We start from the raw sequence: 12,602 nt of genomic DNA on the forward strand, positions 1-12,602 counted from the left end.
TTTGGGTGTTGGTCACATGATGATGTGAACTATGGGTGTTAATCATATACAGATATGAATATTGGTGTTAAATCACATGACGATGTGAACTAGATTATTGACTCTAGTGCAAGTGGGAGACTGAAGGAAATATGCCCTAGAGGCAATAATAAAGTTATTATTTATTTCCTCATAATCATGATAAATGTTTATTATTCATGCTAGAATTGTATTTACCGGAAACATAATACATGTGTGAATACATAGACAAACAAAGTGTCACTAGTATGCCTCTACTTGACTAGCTCGTTAATCAAAGATGGTTATGTTTCCTAACCATGAACAATGAGTTGTTATTTGATTAACGAGGTCACATCATTAGTAGAATGATCTGATTGACATGACCCATTCCATTAGCTTAGCACCCGATCGTTTAGTATGTTGCTATTGCTTTCTTCATGACTTATACATGTTCCTATGACTATGTGATTATGCAACTCCCGTTTACCGGAGGAACACTTTGGGTACTACCAAACGTCACAACGTAACTAGGTGATTATAAAGGAGTACTACAAGTGTCTCCAATGGTCGATGTTGGGTTGGCGTATTTCGAGATTAGGATTTGTCACTCCGATTGTCGGAGAGGTATCTCTGGGCCCTCTCGGTAATACACATCACATAAGCCTTGCAAGCATTACAACTAATATGTTAGTTGTGAGATGATGTATTACGGAACGAGTAAAGAGACTTGCCGGTAACGAGATTGAACTAGGTATTGGATACCGACGATCGAATCTCGGGCAAGTAACATACCGATGACAAAGGGAACAACGTATGTTGTTATGCGGTCTGACCGATAAAGATCTTCGTAGAATATGTAGGAGCCAATATGGGCATCCAGGTCCCGCTATTGGTTATTGACCGGAGACGTGTCTCGGTCATGTCTACATTGTTCTCGAACCCGTAGGGTCCGCACGCTTAAGGTTACGATGACAGTTATATTATGAGTTTACATGTTTTGATGTACCGAAGGAGTTTGGAGTCCCGGATGAGATCGGGGACATGACGAGGAGTCTCGAAATGGTCGAGACGTAAAGATTCATATATTGGATGATATGGTTAGGCCAAGGGGTCAAGCCCATGAGGCTTTAGGTCGGTGCAAAAGGAGTTTTGCGGAGGCCAGGGGGCCAAACGCCGGAGACCCTGGCGTCTGGCCCTGGGCCAGACGCCGAGGCCCATGGCGTCTGGGCCAGACGCCAAGGATCGTGGCGTTTGGTCCTGGAGTCCGAGTGGGACTCTTGCCTTTCGGGCAAAACCGACTTTGAGGAGGCTTTTGCTCCAAGTTTCGACCCCGGGGCTCAACATATAAATAGAGGGGCAGGGCTAGCACCAAAGACACAACAAGTTGATCCACGTGATCTATTCCTTAGCCGTGTGCGGTGCCCCCAGCCACCATATTCCTCGATAATACTATAGCGGAGTTTAGGCGAAGCCCTGCTGCTGTAGTACATCAAGATCGTCACCACGCCGTCATGCTGACGGAACTCATCCCCGACACTTTGCTGGATCGGAGTCCGGGGATCGTCATCGAGCTGAACGTGTGCTCGAACTTGGAGGTGCCGTAGTTTCGGTGCTTGATCGGTTGGATCGAGAAGACGTACGACTACTTCCTCTACGTCGTGTCACCGCTTCCGCAGTCGGTCTGCGTTGGGTACGTAGACAATACTCTCCCCTCGTTGCTATGCATCACATGATCTTGCGTGTGCGTAGGAAATTTTTTGAAATTACTACGAAACCCAACAGCTAAGACTACGTCCGAAACGGGGATGACACGGCTTGCAGCCGTGTAGCCAGTAGAGAAAGAGAAGAAACTTGATCGAAGCGAGTGGATGGCCTTTTAGCTCCGGCTCCCACTCGGATTAGATAGCTACCTCGCTGGAGGTGGAATGGAAATATTATGCGGTACACAATATGTCAAGGCTGAGATTTGACCCTTCGGCAATGGAGAGATACACTCTGGGCCCACTCAATATTACGGTATCCAACATCGTGTGGCAGGTATAGTGACTAAGGTGTTAGTCGCGAGGATACTGGGATAGAGAGATACACTAAGGAGTTTTAGAATCAAAATCATGATGTCGTATCCCTTGTTTGTAGGAGGGTTTCTGACGAAAGGAACAATGCTCTACTGGCCCCTTATTTTGCCAAGGATGTGCGTATGGCTCTATTTGATATTGGTGCTTTAAAGGTTTTGGAACTTGATGGGCTTTATGTAATTTGCAATCTGAATTGCGACCTATTCTCTTTCAATACTATGATTTTTTTCCATAAAAAAATACTATGAAATTCCATTCCCATTAGAATATTCATTGACATGTAAAAAAGAGGAAAGCTCTAATATGATAGAAAATAATAATCTATTTTAACCCATTTGCGAGAAAGCGTGAACTAAGAGACTTGAAATTTTGACTTGAACAATAAGAATTTACGATTTGTATAGTCGGATTGAAATTAGCAAGTAAATTGGTTGTCTTATTTTTAATATAAAGTATTGCAATATCTATGAATTACAAAATTCATTTAAGTGAAAATAAGTGCATTACAGGCGTATGATCGTTACCCATCAAGCAGGTTATTCTATTCCACCTCTATACATATAAAAAAACTAAAAGAGAATACATAATAATACAGTGAAACATTTATAGAACACCTATACCAAGCACACGCAAGGGAAACATAGACGGGCAAGTGAAATCCAATCCATGAAATAATTTAATCCATCGAAGATCAGTGTATCGATTGCTCCTAAAGATGGGAATGCGAAAGAAGATGTCGATGGATTCTATAGCGTGAGCATGCGGTGCACCCCCAAGGGTCTGCTAGACCGGTTGGTGCTCCCGGCTAGTTGGCGGGCGGCTTGGTGAGGTCATCGGATTTCTTGATGTGTGTGGCGAGGTTGTAATTCCAGAGGAGTCATTATTACAAGGCATAAAGAGGGAGGTCATAAGCGCCTATACCTTAAAATAGTTTTTTGATGGATTCAGAAGACATATCTTGTAGAAAGTGTGTGCATGACCATGAGTCATTGTGTTATATCTCATCTACACCTAGTGTGAACATTGTTTAATAGATTGTAGCAGCAGTAGTAGCAATTCATGTTGTTTCCGATCATAGAACAGAACGGAAGAACTTGTATTTTGCACAATCATTTAGTTTCAGCTGTGTTTGTTCCATCTACTTAATCAGATTTCCAAACATAATAATGAAACATCTGTCACATAACACGCTGTCACACTGACAAGCAGTCTGTTTAAAAAGATATGGAATTCAAGGATCATCATTACATTTCCAATACACATCAGGACATTGAGTTTATGTCCGAAGTGCTTTGATTTGTTAAGCTACTCATCTAAACCACGATTCAAATGTTCTGTTGCATTGTGTCCTGATGTGTCCAAGTACGCCACACTTCCCGCACTTTGGTTCTTTCCTCTGCTTCTTGTTTGATCCGTCATTTGTTGGGCACTTCCCAGAGTTGTGTCCCTTTCCCCTGCAAGTTTTACAAAACTTGGTTCTTGGATTGCTCACTTCATAGCCTGGCCTAGATCTTGCGTTGGTAGGTCGCCCACGATCTCTCTTGCGAGATTCTATCCTCATTGATGATTTGAGATTAATGTCGCCTGCATCAACCCCGTTGATATCAATGTTTTCTTTACCTAGTATATCCTCTAGTCCTTTGCCATCTTTCTCAGTTGCTTTTTCTTTGAGATCATCCCTTGCATCTGACAGCCTTACCATTGCAAGGTCGAAGGCCTCAGGGTTGCTGTCACCCATCCTTACAATATCAAGAGCTGTTGTGTAAAGTGTTGTATGCCTGAAGGTAGTTGATTCCAGGATAGGGCTGTGTCCCTTATATATTTTCAAGTGCTCAGGTAAATCTTCACATGCGTTTTTAGTCCACCTCCTCATGATGTGCTCTTCTGGTATCTTCGTGAATTTCAAGTGTGCCATTACCTGAAACATTAGTTAGCACGTTTTAAACAGATTCAGTAATGGTCTTCAAATTCTAACATAACCTTTTAAGGAAAACATTTTACCCGGATCGCATGGCAGCAGAGCAAACCCATATGCTCATACATTCCACACTCGCATTTGAAGATATTCTCAGGTTGATCCACTTTGACATTGTAAGATGTTTTTGACCAGCTCTCTCTCCGCTCTGCAAAAAGGTGTGTGACACAATATGTATCGTTTATGACCAGAGTGTTCTCGACGTAGTAGGATGCAGATTTGAAGCATGCTTCTTGGAACTGTTTGAACAGCGCAGGTGTGTAAACCTTCGCAGCATGCCTCTCCATAGGCAAACCGGTCTTGAGCACTGTGCTCACCTATATTAAGAACAACGAAAATTATAGTCAGAATTGTTTGTCCCAACAGTTAGAAAAAGTAAGCTAAGTACTTAGTATTTAGTACAGTTAAGGCCATTAAACACACCAAGTGGCTTTTCTTCTCAGCAAAATTTTCTTCTGAATCACGGTCAAACTGAAGTTTCTGGTAGTTCCTAACAAACATGTGCATTGAGGCACCAGCAGGTACAAAATTCTTCAACATGTGGTTAGCGCTCTCTGACCGTTGGGTGCTTGTCATCCTCGCGCAGAATACACCTGCAAAATATGGCTTTGCCCATTTCTGTCGGAGCTCGTATATCTGTGTCAACATTGGGTGTTCCTGAAGACCATACTTTTGAATCAACTTTGCCCAAGCTGCTTCGAACTCTTCTACAGTGAGCATATATTCCAATATCTTGTGTAGTTCATCCCTGAAATCTTTGTTCTGTGTGTATACAGAGCCAAGGGATTCCTTTGCACGATGCAGCACATGCCATTTGCACCACCGGTGCTTCGTTCCAGGCAATACTTCAGCAATAGCCAACTCCATGGCACGGCAATGGTCTGATAGGAATTTTATGGTCAGTACGTGATAATGAAGGTACAAGATAAATTACATGTTTTGAAATGCATTAGGAGGCTCCAATTATTTACCTGTTAGGATAGTTACCGGTGCTTTACCTCCCATTAATGACACAAATTCCTTGAATACCCACTCGAATGATTCTTGCTTCTCGTTCCTCATCATAACGCCTCCTAATATTATGCTCTGGAAATGATGGTTGACCCCAACAAATAGTCCGAATGGCATATCGTACTGGTTTGTACGATATGTTGTGTCGAATGTGATTGCATCGCCAAACATTTTGTATTGGTATCTACTCCTTCCATTTGTCCACATAAGAGCCTGAATCTTGCTGTCGCCGTCGACAAGAACACTGTCAGCAAACATTGGGTCATTCTTCTTAAGTTCAGAGAAGAGCTGAACCGTTTTCCTTATGTCATCATCTGCAGTTTCTTGGTTCATCCTCTTGCACATGTACTTGAGAGCTCTCTTGTTGAATGGTACACTCTCCATTGATCCAAAGAAGCTTGCGATGACACAAAAAACCTTGGTTATCCCAATGTTGTTGCTCCTCAAGTGCTTGACAATATCTTTTGTGTGTGTGTCAATGTTCCTGTGTGATGGCCAATGTAGTTTCTCGCCACACGATGAGGACAAATGGTGGTTGTGTTCAGATCTAAAATCATGTATATACCATCCATTGTCGGCTGTGCGGTGTAGCCTGATCAAGGCTTGGCAGTTGCAGGCTACTGACTTTGTGTTTTCTTTCTTTGGCCTTCCCTGAAATTATAACGGTAGCGCAACATTAGTATTTTTAGTGGCTAAGAAGCATGTCATCCAAAGAATCACTTGATGCTGTCTATACTCACCGCACAGCCGCAAACGATGTCCTGAACGGTTCTGCTCTTCTTTGCATTTGTCCTAGATTGACCATATCTGATGCCAAACCCAATCTCCCAAGAATAAAGATTATAAAATTCAAATGCCTCCGCAAGTGAGTCGAACTCTCTTCCAATCTCAGGGGCGACAACTTGTCCAGACTTCCTTTGAACAAATTCACGCATTGCTTTTTCAAGCGCACAGACCCTTCCCTGTTTAGGCTGCCGCTGATCTGGTATTTTCCCACAACGTATCCTGACAGAAATGAAAGTAAACTTCTCAGGGAAAGACTGAGTTATGTGGCGAATCTTATCTGCATTTTCATGAAAGACTAAGTTTCAATATGATTTTTGCAGAGCTATTTGGAGTCCTAGATGACCATAAAAAGCTGTCACAACCCATAATTCCTCGCATGTAAAACTAACCATACTGCACATACAGCAGTTACCAGTTCATGGAGTTCTGAACTTTATGGCTGCTCAATGTTATATGATTAACGAGATATGCACACAAGCTACAAATGGTTCAGACCAAAAAGTTCAGTATGTAACCCAGATTAGAATCCAAAGTCCAAAAAACAGATTCAGTCCCAGCTTCCTCTACTGCAATGTAAATATTGCAGTGATTGGAGTTGCATATAGACACAGTTTCTTTCACTGAAAAAACCACCATGTTGACTGTAATCGCTGATAAGTTAGTGCAGTATGCAACTCCTTGTAATCGGTAAACACAAAGCATTCAACAGGATGCAAAGGAAAAGAACATGGAGACCTAAGCGGCAGATGTGGTTACCTTCTCTTCCATGGACATTGGTCAGGACGAGATTGGTCTGACTGAACCAGGTTTGGCTTGTTGGTTTGCTCTGACAGCGGCGACTCCAAGCATTCATCTCCTGACCAAGTGTATCCATCGAGCTCTGGCGTTGGCGAGCGGAGCTTGGCATCGTCGTTCTCACAATTCACCTCGCCGTCGGCCTCATAGATGGGGGAAGTTGGATCTGGTATGGTGGGAGAGGACTGAAATTGATCCTCGGTGTCGATGCCGCCCCCGCAATGGTTTCCGCCCTCCGTCCATTCTGTCTCTCCCACATACTCTTGTTCTTCTTGCTGGGTCCAACAGAGATTTGGATCTTGGGAAGGGATGGAGGAGAAGCTGTCCGCCGGAGGGCATGTGAGATGAATCGTTGAGGAACAAAGATTTGAATGGATTGCCAATGGGTTTGAGCATACCTTAGAAGTAGTTGGGTGAACGATCCAGGCGCGAGGACCATCCGTGGCGGCGGCGTATCCATCGCCGGACGGGAGATCTTTTGCGGAATTCTCTCCGAAATCTCGGAGCTCTAGTCAGGAACTGGGAGCTGTTCAAATTTTGAATGGTTTGCTCCTCCCACAGGGTGTGGATCCACACGCGCTCGCGAGCGGTTGGGATAGCCGCTGTGAACGGAACGCCAAAGTAAAAGGCTTTATCGAATACTCACTCATGCCGTTATACAGGTTCAGACATTAATTGATTACTTACTACTTAGCGCTCGGGAGCCTGTCTGATCGACCGACTCCGCACTTCTACTATGTACTCTACGGTCGTCCTCCTCCGCCGGCATGTTCTATGGTAGGTAGCTAAGGCAGGCGGGAGGAGGAGTAGCTTGTTATTCTTCTTCTTCCAGGAGATGAGACGAGATGCATGAGGACCGTCTCTGAATGATCCATGGCCAAAGACACAAGAATCAGCTGTCTAAATAGTATTACGTACTAGGTATAGCTAGGTGTGTGGCGGGAGGTTATCTCTCCACGGCAGCCGGCGGTGGCGGCTGCCGCACGAACTGCCCGCGCACCCGCGGGCGCTGCTCCGCCAGTCTCTTCCGGCTCTGGTAACGCACCTGCAAAATGAGTTACCCATTTTTCATCAGCCATCACGAACAAAACCCTATCAGAAGAATGAAACGAAGAACAGAGAACAGACGGAATCGGCTTTCGGAAAAACCCAGTACCTTCTTCCCGAAGTTCCTCTCTTTTCTCTTCTCTCTGAACTTGTTCACGGCGGCCACCCGGCGCTCCCGTTTCATGTGCATCATGTTGCTTCTTTTGTCGATGCCACCGGTCTCAGCATGTACAGCAGCAGCAGCACCAGCAGCAGTAGCTGCGGTGCTCCCATTATTGGTGTTGTTATTACTGCCAGAGTTGCTACCATAGTTGGCAGCATGACCTTCAACCGGACCCGATGGATTGACCAAACTGGACTGAGCAGTGCCTCCTGCCGATCCACCATTCGCGTCATGGGCCGCTGCGCAGGGGTGTTTGCTCTGTGCTTCACCACTCATGTCTTTCGCTGCTGCGGCTGCGGTTGCTGCATTCTTCTTGCTCGTTTCATCAGCCTTGTCTTTCCCTGCTGCTGTTGCCGGCGTCCATGGCTGCACACGATGGAACGCCGAGGTGTGCGTGTTGCCGTTGATTGGCGAGACCTTATTATTTCCACCGGCGGGCTTGGTGACCACGCTCTTGGTGGTGGAGCCCATGTCGTTGTTGTTGCTGCTGCCGTTGGAGCCTTGCTTCATCTGAGCGGCGTCCGTTTTCGCGGCCTCGGAGCTGTTGCCGTTGGGCGAGCAGCTCCCGACGAACCCTGCGCGGCCTTGATTGGAGACCGCGCACGTATTGTACCTTGCAAAGAATGAAAACGGTTAGTATGCAACATATGGATGATTTAAGGATTCGCAAAGGACACTGATATTATGCTTTGCACCTCGTGAATGCCGAGAGGTCCGACCGTCTCACAACGTTCCTCTGTTCCTCCTGGATCGCAGCATCCGCGTCGTCTGCGGTCGATCTCGACCTCTTTAGGCTCAGCTCAAGATATGGCATGGCGTTCTCACGGTCGGCGTCTTTACCTTCCGGCACTTGTGACGAGCAGTTAGGAGCATCTATGGCTCTAGCTGCCTGTTGGGCGTCCATGTTTTTGGCCATCGAACCAATCAGGTCAGCAGCTCGAACAATTGGCTCATCTGAATTTTCCATAACTGTATCATTGGAGTTGTTCTGTGGCAGATACTCACACCGTCCATCAGTTGGTTTGACCGAACTCTCGTTCGGGGAGGACTGATCATCTGTGTTCAAATTACCAGGGGCACCTATCTCCAACTCCTTCCCTTTGAACTCATCACCTGGAAAACATAATCGAATTTAGTCAATACAAAATGGAACAAGCAGCCTTTGGTTCAGTTGCACAGTGAGCTGGTTGAGCACTCACTACAACACAGTTGATATTACGAGGCATTTTAAAATGCCCCCGAAAGACAAAGAAGTGCCTTTATATGTTTGTTGCGGCGTTTCTCTAAAACGCTAGAAATGGTCGTGAAGGGAAATGTAATTGAAGGCGTTTTCCAATAATGCCTCGAAAGATCGAGCGTTCCACGGCAGGCATGAAAACGCCTCCAATGCTCCAACGTATCCGAGGCGTTTTCTGTAAACACTGCACAAAATCCAGCTGAAAGGAAAAGGTCCTCGTCAGTCACTCCCTCTACAGGCCACGCGCGCATGCATCTACTACCTCAGCTACGTGCGCCTGTTTGATCGAGCTGTTGAGAACTGGATCCTGAAATCTAATCTAATCAATCAATCAATCAATCAATCAAACTAAATCCTAATCCTAACCTACGTGTACCTACCATGCTTGACAGAGTGCGATAGCCTCCTCCTTATAAGTAGGTTCAGATCTTACTCGGCAAGCGGTATGGGACTAAACTGACTGTACCGTGTGCTCGCGCGCCTGGAAAAAAATTGACCCTAAAGTGGTCAGCCGCGTATTGCTGACTTAAAACAGGCATGCATGCCTCTCCCTGAAGGCATCACACGTGCGCATCGCCGGTGGCCGGAACACGACGGCGACGGGAACCTGAGTTTGGAGTTGTCATTGCACACCTTTCTTGCAGCTCGACGGTGACGGCGACGGCGACGGCAACGGCAACGGCGACCGCGACGGCAACGGCGACGAGAGTTTGCAACTGTCAGCGCCTTCCTTGCAGCAGATCGGCCACCGGTCTGCAGTCACCGCACCAGCAGCAGTACGGGCCAGCTTGCAGCTGCTCGGTGCCTGAGCGAGCGACCGTCCTACGGCACCGGCCAATCCCTTTGCGTGCCGCCGCGGCCACAACAGCCCTGCAGCCAACCTACGCGCATACCATGCATCAAAACGCCTTCGAATACAGTCAGGCCTTCTGCAGAATGCCGCCAAAATTATCCGAGCCACGGCGTTCTCCTAATACGCCTCTGTATGTACAACGAAACCACAGCGTTTTGAAATTTTGCCGCCGTTGCATCTTGGTTTTGAGGCGTTCTTCTAAAATGCCTCAAATACTCTGCTCTTTCAAGGCAATTCCGAAAAGTGCCTCCGCATAACATGTAAGAGGGCGTTTTAGAAAACGCCTGCAACATTACGCCTCTGATTAACCAACGTGTTGTAGTGACTTGAGCATACCATACCATTAGTTTCTTTTGGTTTCTGGCATTTTTTGTTATCTGTACCTCTTAATCTGTTGCTGCATATCTCTGACTTCAGGTGGCTCACATGCGCGCAAGTGCTATCAGGCGGATCAATTGACTGATCTGGAGACATGTCCTGTGGACTGTCGATCTCAACGGCACGCTTTGTCCATGAGCTCTGCGCCTTAAAATAAATTGATGAGAAAACTAGTTCAGATGCAGATACTTCTCACAGATGTAAGTATTCTGCTTACAACGGTTATTTCAAATTTATCCAAAGTCCAAACAACTAGCATGTGTTTCAAATCTTACTATCCAACAGTTTCCAGTGTCTGGCAGTTTCCCAGTACATTTTAAGCAAAGACTACTACTACACTAGAATAAAATACACATGCAAGTCAGACTTGTCTAAGTCCGTTAGGTAACGAAGAGAGTAAGTCATGTTCTAGTCACAGATAATTAGTTCGCCATATGGACAAATTGGCCTCTAGTGCACTAGGAGAAGCAGTTAGTTCCATTCAGTTTTATCTAGCTTCCTTATCCTAATAATTGTTCTGTTCAGTCTTGTCTGAAAATATCACAGATAGTAGTATACCTTAAGTACACACACAAAAAAAAAACATAAAAATCTCATACCTGAGTGCCACTGCCATTATCGCTGCCATCCCTTGCATTGAGCCCCATGCTGGCGTCGTCGTTGCGATTATTGCTGTTGTTGTTGGAATCGTCGCCGCTCTTTGATTTGGTACACTTCTGAGTCTGAATGGCACTTCCACTACCACTGCCACTGGACTGAGTTCCAAGAAAACAACTTAGCTTTAGTATAATAATCACACACGTTGACCCAGAAAAGGATGCACTAGTAAGCTGCAAGGACACAAGTGAAACTAGGAACTGAAGCAGAAGCAGCAGCAGCAGTATTTCTGAATGATGATACATACTACTACTGTGGAAGAACAGAACAGACACCATCAGAGATAGTAACTTACGCTGTGAGAGCGTCTCCACACATGCGCCCAGAGGTTCTTAAGCTCGTTCTTACGTATCGGCTTGGCCAAGAAGTCGGCAGCACCATTTGACAGGCAACTGAGGACCGTGCCCATCGAATCGTGCGACGACATCACTGGAAACCAAGAACATATAAATCTATGCACGCAGCAGCACTGAAGCAAATGAACCTGATACTGAAACATTTTAGCGCCGAGGTGGGGTGGATCGAGGTGCTTACTGATGACGGGGATGTCCTTGCAGACCTCGTGGTTCATGATCCTGCCGAGCAGGTCGATCCCGGACAGGCCACCGTGCATGAAGACCTCTGTCAGAACAAGGTCGATGTTGCTCTGCATGTCCTGAAGATACGCCCACGCCTGGTGGCCATTTTCAGCAGGGATAACTGAAACATGACACACAACCAACGCCCAAATTCAGTACCTCCATGACGACCGAGCCTGTGCAAATTAACACTGGTAGTAGCTGAGACAGAGTATGGGTAAGCACCTTGGTACATGCAGTGGCGGAGCAGGGCGGTGACGACCTGCCGGGTGGAGTCGTCGGTCTCCACGAGCAGCACCCTGATGGTCTTCCTGTGCAGGAACTCCTCCCAGCAGCGCGGCTGCGCGGCATGCTCCTCCTGCGGCGACGGCGGCTGCTGCTGCTGCTGCTGGTGGTGGTGGTGATGACGGTCCATGGCGCTAGGAGGAGGCGGCCTGGCTCCAAGAGGAAACACGTTGGGGTCGTTTGGTGGTGGACGGGGAGGGAGGAGGAGGCGCGCATAGCACAACCAGCAGTACGCTGCCGTGAATAACAATCGAACCTCGGTCGCATCCGGCGGGCGTGCGTTCGTCGACGGCGCGGCGGGGCGGCGGGCCACCGAAGCAAATCAAGAAACAAAACGCAAAAAGACACAGAGAGAAGAGCAAGGGATTGAGACTGCGGCGGGAATGAATCGTGTCCTCGAATGGAGCGGAGCGGCCGGCGGCTAAAAGGGGGGCAGTAGCAGACAAGGCGGCGAGCCGGTTAATCTCCAGCGATTTCCGAGCACATATTATTAGCTAGAGGGAGAGCCTGGAATGAGCGAAGGAGCATGCCCTGGATCCACACAGAGGTTGAACGGATGATTCGATCCCCAATCGAGCGGAAACAGAGTGCATGGGTGACAGACCGGCGGGAGCTCACCTCGCGTTGTCGCGCTGCGCTGCCGGTCAGGTGGAGGAGGAGGATGACGAGGACGCGGGAGGGGCCGCGGCCATGGACGGCGGCGGCGGGGACTGGAGCCGAGCCGAGCAGAGGGGGAGAGATCGATGGACGAGCAGGCCGTGT

At 47.0% G+C, this 12,602-nt stretch overlaps 1 protein-coding gene across 10 annotated transcripts; it reads right to left on the reverse strand.

The window, feature by feature from the left end:
* Positions 1-3,274: 3,274 nt before the first annotated feature.
* LOC123187309 (two-component response regulator-like PRR37) lies at positions 3,275-12,602 on the reverse strand. 10 transcript variants are annotated; one of them, XR_006493888.1, is made up of 10 exons: positions 12,097-12,602; positions 11,781-11,989; positions 11,512-11,676; positions 11,273-11,406; positions 10,920-11,075; positions 10,284-10,467; positions 8,548-8,965; positions 7,799-8,465; positions 7,330-7,687; positions 7,041-7,244 (listed from the first exon to the last, which is right to left on the reverse strand). XR_006493888.1 is itself a non-coding variant. In XM_044599136.1 (10 exons), the coding sequence occupies exons 2-10, from the start codon at positions 12,105-12,107 to the stop codon at positions 7,589-7,591; spliced, it is 2,043 nt and encodes a 680-aa protein (XP_044455071.1). In that variant the 5' UTR covers positions 12,108-12,261; positions 12,459-12,602; the 3' UTR covers positions 7,116-7,588. The 10 variants fall into 10 exon arrangements, 9 of the variants coding, with proteins under 9 accessions (XP_044455068.1, XP_044455075.1, XP_044455074.1 ...); XM_044599136.1 differs by having other exon boundaries at positions 7,116-7,687; positions 12,097-12,261; positions 12,459-12,602; XM_044599135.1 differs by having other exon boundaries at positions 7,116-7,687; positions 12,097-12,371; positions 12,459-12,602.

Source organism: Triticum aestivum, chromosome 2A (assembly GCF_018294505.1).
Source record: "Triticum aestivum cultivar Chinese Spring chromosome 2A, IWGSC CS RefSeq v2.1, whole genome shotgun sequence".
NCBI lineage: Eukaryota > Viridiplantae > Streptophyta > Magnoliopsida > Poales > Poaceae > Triticum > Triticum aestivum.

Coding starts and splice junctions, on each gene's coding strand:
- LOC123187309 (XM_044599133.1), bottom strand. CDS start 7,102: ATGGATACGCCGCCGCCACGGATGGTCCTCGCGCCTGGATCGTTCACC. Junction 5,713..5,801: donor ACATCGTTTGCGGCTGTGCG/GTGAGTATAGAC, acceptor TTATAATTTCAG/GGAAGGCCAAAGAAAGAAAA. Junction 3,994..4,076: donor TCTGCTGCCATGCGATCCGG/GTAAAATGTTTT, acceptor CTAATGTTTCAG/GTAATGGCACACTTGAAATT.